The sequence below is a fragment of the Oryctolagus cuniculus genome, chromosome 1 (genome assembly GCF_964237555.1).
Source record: "Oryctolagus cuniculus chromosome 1, mOryCun1.1, whole genome shotgun sequence".
In the NCBI taxonomy this organism is placed as follows: Eukaryota; Metazoa; Chordata; class Mammalia; order Lagomorpha; family Leporidae; genus Oryctolagus; species Oryctolagus cuniculus.
The window spans coordinates 76002750-76014931 of NC_091432.1; the positions used below are offsets into that span (position 1 = coordinate 76002750).

Below are 12182 nucleotides of genomic sequence, written 5' to 3' on the forward strand. Positions count from 1 at the left end.
GTATTTACATGACTTAGGTCACAAAATTTTTACAATAGCTTAGAGCTATTATTAGTCCTATTGCACTTCAATTAGGTTAAGGAATTTTCTCAACCTATCCAGTAAATGGGGAAGACAGACAAGAGTGTATCCTTTTGTAATCCCAGAAACCCATGCTTTAAAATAATGCTGTTACACTCTTTTTCTAAAAAGTTCTTATATTTATCTCAAGGAATTTGAAAAATGAAGGAATAGATTTCTTGAATTGATGGGGGGTAGGCAGCAGGATTTACTGGAAATAGCACAAGTCAAGGTGAAAGAGACCCTAGTCCTTTCATAAGTTTGCTTGACACACTGTGGAAGAGTCGTTTCAATTCCTTCTCTCTCTCTCTCTCTCTCTCTCTCTCTCATTTCTATCTACCCCCAACTTGGTTTTCTTACTATTATGCAGATCTAATACTTGCCATTCATATTTCATGGATTGTGATTTTGTTTGTAAGTGTGCGAGTACATTTGTAGTACCAATGAAAGGTCGGAAACAGTGAGATGTTGGGTATAACATTACTTAAAAATTATCAACATAATTTCTGAAAATAGATTCATTTTCCTTGACAAAATGTATAGACAAGTGATGCAATAAACTTACTGTTTTGTCACTACAGAGGTAGTTTTCATTCAACATAAACAACTTCAGATGAAAGTGGGATTATACATCACTTTTTTTTTCTTTTGGGTTAATAGACTCAAATTCAATTGTTGTAATCACATTTTATAAAAAGTTAAACTAAAAATTGAAGCCAATATGGTTTGAATCATTATTACACTCCAACAACCAAAAGACAGAGAACATAAATAATGCACTTTGATTAAAAGTTTTCATTTCTTTTGCTTTTGTGGAAAGCTCTCCTGGAAAACAGATGCTAAAGTAACACAATTTCCAAGGAGTTAGACTCTGCTGATTGCTCTGTCAATTCTCACAGCATTGGTTTTAGCTCTCATTTATTTATGGTTTACCCTATTATTATACTGTTCAGGCATGTTCCATCCATTCTAAGCTATTTGCAGCTCTTCAAAGTGATCTGCTTCTTAGCTCCATGCTTTTGTTACTCCCTCTACCCTGCATGCCTTTCTCACTCCAGGCTGCATTGCAAAAAATCCATTAGCTGTCAAGATTCAATGCAGACAGAATCTCAGAGGAAAACCTCTCTTGACCAGTTCAGGTAAAACTGGTCTTTGGTTTTGTTTGTTCTTTTGTTTCTCACAATGTTCTAAATAGATGTACATGAAAGGCTCAGTGATACCTCAAGCCATTTATTTATTTATATGATTGTATCTTTTCCTAGATTGGAAGCTTCTTGAAAGCAGACTGCTTTCTATTGATTTTAGTATCTGAGATTCTAGCAAGAGCATAAATCATAATTATCATTCAAATAATTTCAATACTTGAATGGATAGAGGGTGAGCTATGAGTCACACTCTGATATCTGTAAATACATATATGGGTGTCCAAACAATGTCTGACTGTTAAATAAAAATATATAAAATATATTGAAACACACCAACATCAAAAATCCTTTTGAGTTTAGTATTTTATAAAGGTTCAATTACAAAACAATCATTCTCAAGTAAATGATTGTGACATTAGTAGTCTATTATTTGCCCAAAAAATAGACAAGAGACATTTCTATCATTTGAATTTTGAATTTTAACCATTTTAACATTTTGGGTCAGTAGCAATATCATGTTGAATCATGGCAAATGTGAGAAACTATTCACCATTAAAGAAGTTATCAGAACCAAGCAAGTAAGTAGTTTGGGGCACAAGGGAAATAGAGTCAAACACTTTAAAAATAAAAAATTATGTTAGAATAAATAAATAAAAATTTCAGATGGAATATTATTGAACCAACATGGTGAAATATCAGACCAGAACAATCTTTTTGCAAACATTTCTATTTCAGAAAGAAAAGATAATCCAAAGATAAAGTTATAAATTAATAAATTATGCAAAGAAGTACAAAATATCATATTAAAAGAATATAATCTTATTTAAAATTGAAATTAATATAGAACAAGTAATATTGTACTTGTTCTATGTGATAATGCATATAGTCCCAGTTCCTACTGATTTTTAAAAGTGCCTATGTCTCAAGACAGATTAGTTGAAACATTAAGGATTCATTATCCAAAAATGATCTGAATGCACTTAAGATATTCTTATGGAAAACATTTTCATCTCTTTGCTTATGGGTTTAAGCTAAACCCATAAAGACAACAGCTAGCGGTTAGGAGTAAAAGGCATTTCCCAAAGCCCATATGAAAGAAACTTTAGACTTAATGTTTACCAAACTTCTTAAATATAACAGTGAAATATTTCTTAATCTAAATATTTATTTCTTATCTAAATTATTTGTGATGCGTCCTCTGAAGAAAGCCCCTTTCCCCTTCAAAAAAGATGAGGTTGAGGAAGGGATTATTTACAATTCTCTGAACTTACAAAACAATACATGTCATACTTGGACCAGCAAATGATAATAGAGAGATCCAAGTTGATATTTGGGCTCTTTATCCATGTTTTTTTTCCCTGTCATTTACTATCTCCATCACATACATGAAAGAAAACTGACTACTGAAGTTAATTTTAAAAGTGGTAATAAATAAATAAACTCCATATAACTCGCAAAATGATCCACAAAGTGCTTCTAGGTTGTAATTGTAACAGAATTGGTCATTCAAACATGAATGTTACTTGTTTGAAATTCAAATAGAAAACAAAAAGGCTTACAAAAGAGTGAACAACAGCGAGTTCTTTAATAAAACTTATAAACACAGAAAATGAGACTTTAGTACCCAAACACATTAAAATGTTCTCCTGGTAAAATAAAAGTGGGAAACACATTGCATTGACAATTTCTTTTTTTAAGATTTCTATTTTAGGTATGAAGTCTTAACTGTTTCCTATTTTTTTTTTCTCAAAGGCAATCATTTTCCTTGTAGACTTCCTTCAATAAATATAAGCTCACAATGTTAACTGGGAGCTTGTATTTATAAATATTTATTTATTATAATTGTATAATTCTCTTAAATTATACAACTGGAATTCCACTGATGGTTTGTATGTCTGGCCCAGAGCTGAATGAACAGTGTCAGAAAACCCTTCCAATAACAACGCCCTCATTCATGACAAGGGGTAAATCTTCCAAACTTAGACTCAACTTTGGAGGCTCATTAGCCATAGCAAGTGAATGTCAGTGGGGTGACAACACCAGGGCAACAGCACACATGAAACCAAAACAACCAGCCCACCCAGGGCTGAGGATCTGTGTGATCAATATCACCACATCACAATGATTATCATTTTTTATGTGCACAGGATGGTCAGATAGCCCACAGATCACATCCTAATGCCATTACAGCCATTAGATTTAAATCTTCAGCTTTCAAACAATTAAGCTGCATGAACACAGGCAGCTCACAGCACTTTTTAAAAGAAAGACTAAATCCTAATTTAAAGCATGCTCTATAGCTTTTTACCTCCTCTGATTTCTTGGTTCTGGCCTACCTAAACAATTTTCATCTTTTCCTCCCCCCTCTCTACCCCCCCAAGAGTGAGCATGAACCTGAATTACAAACAGTTAAACCTGAAGGTCACTTCACAGCAGCGTTCCAACATGCTCCCCCAGCGAGGCTGCATGGCAACAATAAAACAAAGCCTTTGCAACCACCTGTAATAATCTGCCTGCTCAGCCAGCAATCGGAAAAGTCCTGGAGCTACACAAGGTAGACATTTTCTGCAGCTGGTTTAACATGTATATCGTGCCCAGTTGCCGTCTCGCCTCCTCTTACCTTCACGTTAGTCCGGAGTGCACAGTAACATGCAAAGAACATTGCAGTAAATAAGGAGCATATGGACCGGTATTCAGCTTCTCAGCACAGCGCAAGCCCCACACACACGATCCTGGGCATGTGCTACTAAGGAGCATCCGTTCCCTCTGTCAGTTTGAAAATGCATTGATCTCTGTTTTCTCTGACTACAAAACGACATTTCTTGAAGGCACTGAGTGAGAGCTCAAAATCTCTTCATTGGCTATATATAGCATTGTGCCCAGTAATTTCAATTAGCTGAGAATTCAGCATCCGAAAGTTAAGACCTCAGTTGCTTTTCCTTCTAGCATTTTAAATCACTGGATTTAAAAAAAAAAAAAAAAAAAAAAGGAGGGGGGAATGAGCTCACCCAGGAGGGAGGGGGGGAAAGGTGAAGAATTGAAATTTAACCAATGAGTTACTTATATTTCTGGAGAGCCCTGGTGTTATCCTATTAGATACTTTACAATGAGATTGCATCGGGCAGACTGTAAACGAAGAGGAAACCCTTTTCCCTTCAGAGGTTTAATATGAGCTCTGCACTACATTCCAGCCTATTCTGATGCAGCACCCTGTTTGGCAAATACTACAAATCACTGCAAACATGTCTCATTCTGATTCTCCTTGTGGAATACGATCAAGACCAAAAGATCACTATCTCATCAAGTCCCCTAATGTGTGCTGGGTTCCCCTGGGGTGTTCTGCAGTTACAGGGCTGAGAAGTACCACCTCCTCTTACTTTCCTGCTCCGTGATTCTATTGTATCTTCCAGGGATGTCTAAAGTTGCTAGACTCTCTCATAAAACAATGTGTCCAATTATCCAAAACCACGCTTTATTGGTAAACGACAACGAATAAAACAGGATAGGATTGGAAAGAAGACAGAAGGTTCCAGGGGATAACTTAACCTCAGATTCAATAGCTGCTGGTGCAGATGTAAAATGTTCAGCTGTTTCAGGAAGGAAGAGTGAGAGAAGAAAATAAAAGCTTCTGTGCCTATGAATTCATAAGGGGAAAAATACTTAATTCAAAAACATCGTCAGATCCTGCTGTCTGTTGTCATTCCTGTCAGGCACCGGATGCTGCAAATTAACTCAATTTTTACTTAGTCAAAAGGACAAAGTCCAATTTAAGGTTCTAAACTCTTATCTGCAGCCTTGGGAAGCCCTAATGCTCAGCTAGAATTCTAAAGCTATCTGGCAAAATGCAAGCAGAAATGAACAGTTCTCACTGCAGTAAAAATAGTGGGAGGAAAAAAAGTGGTTATGTCTTTGCCACGACGCTCCCCATCAGCTTACAGCAACAGGGAAGATCAGCATAACTCACTAGAAAAAGCTGCAGTGACTTTTAGGATTTTTCTTTAGTATGTTTTGCATAAGCTGCCTCCCCTCCGGAGCCTGCAGTAGTGCTGAAGCACTGTCAGAGTCACTGGGCATTTCTCCTGGGCAATGAGGTGAGGCAGCTTCAAGAGGAAGCAAGGTATTGAAGGGAGAGAAATAAAAGGAAGAGAAAAGACAGGATTTTCTGTTTCTCTCTTAATGACAAGCACTCAGAAAGTGTCGTCAGTTCTGACTAAATAGCTATTTTGGGCTGTCATTGTTTGTGCCTTTTTTTAGGAAGAAAAAAGACAATCTTAAGCTGGAGATTCTTAAGCAACGTAAGGGAACACAGCCACTTAATTTGATTCCCAGTTCTGTCTGTCATATGAGCCCAGGTAATTACAAATTGTAAGGACTTGCAACACAACCTGAACATTAAAAATCTGACATAGATGCTTAGTTCTCCACATTCCACAACTTTTATTAATGGTTTTAAGTGCAGAACCAAGCATTTCATTTAATAACACTTCCCTCTCCTAAGGTCACAGCAGGTCACATTTCCTGCAGATCTTCCAAATAAATGAGCCCAAACATAGCAATTTAATGCCATGGAAAACACAGGAGGATTTAAAATGCCTTTATTCATTGTTGGTTCACAAGATTTAATTCTTTTTCAATCTGAGAATAGGTAGGGTTTATTATGATGATTATGATTATGATTATTATTCATTAGGGGTTAGGAATAAATAGAATGTATATTTTTTTAATTATTATTTTGATAGCCCCTAAGGTATTTGGATGGCCCCAGGAGAGAAAGAGGGAAAAGAACAGCTGGAAAGGTTACAAATCTCAGAGCAGCTCAGAGGCAAGGAGGAAACAGAAATGAAGCTAGGGTGAAAAAGCACATGTGAATTTCCCTGTCAAGACCATCAGGGAGGACTTCTGATAGTACTTCAGATACAGTTTCAATATGTGTTCATCCTAAAGGACAGCGTTCAGTTTCAAAACCCATGTAAGACTCCTGAGCACACTCTATCCCACAGAATCCCAACACCAGACATGGGCTATACGTGTAGATTTACTATCTAATTTCCTCATGTATACTGGAATAGCTGGCTTTACGATTCTCATTTGATAAATGCAAGAAACAAGGCAATTAGAGTTAAAATATCCCACCAAAGAGTATTCCCTGTTTTTAGGCAAAGACTTTAACACGACAGTATATCTACAAGAAGAATAATATTAGCTATTGTAGAAGGAAATTTTAACTGCTTGCACACTTTTGGAAACTCCAATACTATAAGCAAGTAGTCCTGGAAAATTTATGTTAGATCCTTCCTTTTATCATTTGTAGAATGGGGATAACATTTAACTCTTGGGGTTATTGGGAAGATTAGAGATGAACTGCCACCAAAATAAAATCTAAATGAATCAATTACTTAAGGATAAAAATTCAAACTATAAACATCTTAGAATAAAACACAGATTTGTTTTTGGTTTGGGTTTGTATAATATTGCAGTAGATAAGACTGAAAACATACTAGAAAATATAAAAAACTGTGTAGAAAAATATAAAAGTCTTGCTCAGGTAAATTATATACTTGTACAATGATGAGTTGAATAAATACTTGCAACATATTCAACGTGAAATTTCTTTAAAGTATAATTTTGTCAAATCACTAAGAAAATATAAAAATGGATGAAAAAATAAGCAAAGAACTTAACACGGCAATTCACAAAAGGATCACAAAATTCAATAAAAGTGCTCAGCCTCATATGTAAGAAAATGCAGTAAATTAGAAAAGATTTCAAAAATCAATGCATCACATACTACCGAGGATGCCTAAATTGTTGAAAACCCAATTTTGGGGGGCCGGTGCTGTGGTATAGCAGGTAAAGCCACCACCTGCAGTGCCAGCATCCCATATGGGCACTGGATCCTGACCCAGTTGCTCGACTTCTGATACAGCTCTCTGCAATTGGCCTGGGAAAGCAGTAGAAGAAGGCTCAAGTCCTTGGGCCCATGCACCCATGTGGGAGACCCGGAAGAAGTTCCTGGCTCCTGGCTTTAGATTGGTGCAGTTCTGGCCATTGTGGCCATCTGGGGAGTGAACCAGCGGATGGAAAACACCTCTCTCTCTCTCTCTCTGCAACTCTGACTTTCAAATAAATAAATAAATCTTAAAAAAAAAACATTTTGAAGGTAAATGGTAATTATGTATAAATATTTTAAAGGCATATTTTTTTTTATGAAGTGATATGACAGTCAAGAAGTCAGCCCAGATACGTGTGTGTATGCCACAGAATATCAAGCAATTATTACAAACACATAAGATATATGTGTATATTTTTACATGGAAAAATGTCCAATTCACAACACTAAATGTAAACAATAGGGTGGCTAAAGTGATGGTATAATATGAGCCTATATGTATGTGCATATTTAAATATAATTATAGGTAGCTTGTGTATACATGTATGTAATAAAATTTTGACAGTGTTGATCACTGGGAATTATGATTTGAATTAGAGAAGGAAACAGAGCATTATTTTTCATTTTTCATTTCATACTCTTCATGCCATAGGAATATTATTCATAATGAACTATTTACCCAGCTATACTCTGTAAAGAGAAAAAGAGAAAAATCAAGACATAGGTAAGGAGGAAATACTAGGAACTGTGAAGGGATTTGTCTATATTTTAGTTAATGAACAAAGGTCAGGGATGATTGTGAGATGAGAGACAGGAGTCTTCTGATTCCTGAGTTGATCTTAGTTTAGAGTGCTTCTCATAGTATGAACATCACTCTATTATATGTGTAACTCTAATCTAAATATACAGTATATTTTTTTACAGCATGGTCCCTAAAAGTAAACCAACTACTTTATTTGGTTCTCCAATGAAAAAAGTATCTATTAAGTAACCTTGATCCAGTTGATTTTTCATCTTATGCACTGAATTTAGAATTTGAATATATATATACTTGTATTTTGTTTGTGCTTTCTTTTTTAAAACAATGAGCATGTCATACTTTTAAATATTCAACCTAAATTTGTAATTTGAAAAATTAAAGCAGTATGTAAACAAAATGTGATAAAATATAATAACAGTAATATTATATGCTAAAATGGACAAATAATTCATATTACTAATAAGAAGATTGGGCTATTCTTCTTTAGAGGTAGATGGAGCAACTTTATTAGATTTCCTTGGTGTTTTTTGTTTGCTTGTTTGTTTAGTTAGGACAGATTATGTATGTTTAAATGTTAAGGATCTACCATGTTTTACTCCAGGTCAATTAAATCAGAATCTCTGAGAATGAGACCCAATCATTTCACAATGTTCTATGATTTCAATTGTCCAGGGTTAAGAATTACTTCCTCACAGTAGGAGTTACCAAACTGATTTTGTAAAGTAAGTATAGATAGTATTCTAGGTTTGTAGGATATACAATCTCTGTCACAACTACTCAATTATGATGCTATGGATGCTATAGCAAGAAGGTAGCCTATATAAATATGCATGTAATTGGATATTACATAAATTATTACAGTAAAACTTCATTAAGATACTAATATCTGATTTTATATATCACTCACATGTCATGAAATATTATTATTCTTTTGATTTTTTTCAACCATTTAAAACCATATATGCAATTCTTATGCCTTGCCAACCTTTGCCCTAAAGTTGAGAGAAATTTTTCTAAAACTGTGGTCATAAACTCGCAGCATCAGGATTTGTCAGAAACGCAAGTTTTTAGCCCAAATGCAAGAACTATTGAATCAGAAATTCTAGGTGCATGGCTCAAAAATCTACATTAACAAACTCTCCATGTGACGTTCATATAAACTAAGTTTTGAGAACCTTAGTTCTGTTCTAAAGGAAGAGAGAAAACTGATAGGGATCTCAATAAAAGTCAGAACATATAACCTCTAAAGAACTGGTAGAAAATAGAAATTAACTGAAATGTGATCCCTGTTAAATATAAGAGTGGGAATAAGAGAGGGAAGAGATGTATAATTTGGGACATGCTCAAGCTGACTTGCCTCAAATGGTAGAGTTAAAAACATACCAGGGGATTCCACTTCAATCCCATCAAGGTGGCATGTACCAATGCCATCTCACTATTCCAAGTGATCAATTTCAGTTCACAATTGATCATAATGAAAGGACTAAGAGTCAAAGGGAGCACATAAACAAGTCTAGTACCTGCTAACACTAACCGATGGAATAAATAAAGGGGAGAGTGATCCAACATGGGAAGTGAGATACTCAGCAGACTCATAGAATGGCAGATGTCCTAAACAGCACTCTGGCCTCAGAATCAGCCCTAAAGGCATTCGGATCTGGCTGAAAAGCCCATGAGAGTATTTCAGGCATGGAAAGCCAAGACACTCTGGCAAAAGATCTCTGCGAGTGAGATCCCAGTGGAAAGAACAGGTCTTCAAAGAAGGAGGTACCTTTCTCTGAAGGGAGGAGAGAACCTCCACTTTGACTATGACCTTGAGATCCCAGTGGAAAGAACAGGTCTTCAAAGAAGGAGGTACCTTTCTCTGAAGGGAGGAGAGAACCTCCACTTTGACTATGACCTTGTCTAAACAAGATAAGAATCGGAGAACTCAGAGGGCTTCCATAGCCTTGGAAACTCATGACTGGAGCATAGGGAGACTACTGATGCCATAGACAGGAGTGTCAATTGGTAAAGTCAACAACAGGAGTCACTGTGCACTTACTCCTCATGTAGGATCTCTGTCCTTAATGTGCTGTGTATTGAGATTTAATGCTATAACGAGTACTCAAACAATATATTTCACTTTGTGTTTTTATGGGGGTGCAAACTGTTGAAATCTTTACTTAATGTATACTAAACTGATCCTCTGTTAAAAAAAAAAAAAAGAAATTATCAACTCCCAACTTGACTCTCACTGGGATTAAACATGACAATAGGTCTGATCTGATTTCATCATCATTTAAAAAAAATCGAAAATGAATCTTGATGTGAATGGAAGGGGAGAGGGAGTGGGAAAGGGGAGGGTTGTGAGTGGGAGGGACGGTATGGGGGGGAAGCCATTGTAATCCATAAGTTGTACTTTGGAAATTTATATTCATTAAATAAAAGTTTAAAAAAAAAAGAAAATATACCTTAGAAGATAGGGAAGTATAGAAAATGAGAAAAGATGATTCCTGGTGCCAATGAGATCATCACAGAGTGGAGGCTCAGAGTCCTGAGAAAGATGTCAGTTAAACAAGGAAGCACATAAATGTCTTATCACTTAAAAAATATTTCTCTGATAGTAACGCTAATATCTCTTGGGTCTTTGAGTTAGAAAACAAAACAAACCCATCTTTAAACTCCCTTTCTGCTACTTGTCAGCTGTTTGACCTTGCACAAGTTATATAACCTCTCTCTGACACAGAGCATTCTGTAAAATGAAGATTATAAACCTACTCCACAGAAATGCTGTAAGGATTAAAATAAATGTTTTGCAAATTGCAGGGACAAGTAACTAGAAACGCAGTAAATTTAATCAGTGGTAGTGTTTATAGTAAAACAGGTTGAAACGATAAAAGTAAAGTGAAAAATCAAGAGATATTTTCATTCCTCTTGACTCACTGCAAAATACCTATAAGATTCCTTGCAGAAGTTTAAAGCAAGGTCCCTAGGATTTCCAATCAACCTTCAAGGGGACTCTCAGTAGGTTTCATCATCTCATTATCCCCTCTCTCATTGGACTTTCTCTCATCCTCCTTGGAATTTTACTGAGATAACAAAAAACCAGTTTATAAATTAGAAACCACCTAAGAGCATCTTATATTTTTCCATTAAAGTACCTCTAAAGATAGAAGAGAAAATATTTATTTATTTAAGTGTAAAACAGAATTTCTTTAATGTTTCACTTTTTATATTAAAATAATAAAAATATTAAATTTAACCTCACAAAATATAAATGTATATATATCTGAATTTGCTATATTTTGTTATAGTACTTACTGACCGCTAAATTTAGTAAGCTAAGAAGATCATACAATGTTTATCCTGTGGCTTTGAGTACCCTTTGACATACACACTACTGTGTATGCTTAGGGATATTCTTGAATGAGTTCACAAAACAAAGCTATATCCCATTTGATTCTTGATCCCTATATTAGCCGTGAAAACATTGTCATCACCTCCTTTTATGCAGTGAGGAAAAGTGGCACAATGATTAAATGAATTATTCAGATTTAAACAGGAACTAGAGTCAGAACTCTAACAATAGGTATTTTTAATTCCAAAGCCCACAGCAAACTTCTCAGCATCTCAGTGGCTAGGCCATAATTTCTAGCTCTTTTAGACAAAGCATTATATTAATATATAAACATTTTAATATTCCATTATAATAATAATAAAATTATAATCTACATTGATATCAAATTTTAAAATTCATAATATAGAAAGAGGTAAAATAATTCATGGAAATAGTCAAATCTCCATCAATGGCAAAATTAAATGGTTAGGTATTTGTACCCACACACAGACGGACATGAACATATTGAATTGGCTACTCAAACATAAAAAGCAGCATTGCCACTAGTAGTAACAAAATATTTGGAACTGCTGAAAACTCTTGGCAAACTATGGATAAAAGTGATGAACAATCTTCCCCTAATTGACAAAGAATCTGACTTGCTGAATTTTTCAATATTTATCAAGTCCATGTAAGAGATGTTTTATGTTAAATATATAAAAAGGAGGTATATTCCAGACTCAGGGAATGTTTTTCAGATTTCTGATATAAATGAATGTCAAATGAGATATCTAAAAGTATAGGATGATGTGAAAGTCTTTATTGTGTGAATTGTTTCACACAGCCATAACCTCATTTACCGTCTACTAATTGCAGTAGTGTGCTTCCCACATGTCTTTCATAACCACTTAAGTCTTACAAATTTCTAAGATGCCAGGAGTGCACACTCAAAAGGGTAGCACTAGCCCTATAGAGAATCATTCCCATGCACGGTCTGAGAGTAAAGGT

The 12182-nt window shown here is 35.2% G+C and overlaps 1 protein-coding gene across 12 annotated transcripts in view; it reads right to left on the minus strand.

Moving 5' to 3' along the window:
* DLG2 (discs large MAGUK scaffold protein 2) overlaps positions 1-12182 on the minus strand; it is a 2256157-nt gene that overhangs the window by 1550799 nt on the left and 693176 nt on the right. For 2 of the 12 annotated variants that reach the window (XM_051821236.2, XM_051821233.2), the window contains exon 1: positions 3826-4000. The exons of the other annotated variants lie outside the window; for them this stretch is intronic. In XM_051821236.2, coding sequence (XP_051677196.1) covers positions 3826-3867 — 42 coding nt within the window. In that variant the 5' untranslated portion in view covers positions 3868-4000. Of the gene's footprint in view, positions 1-3825; positions 4001-12182 lie in introns of those variants that run through there. 12 annotated transcript variants of the gene reach the window in all.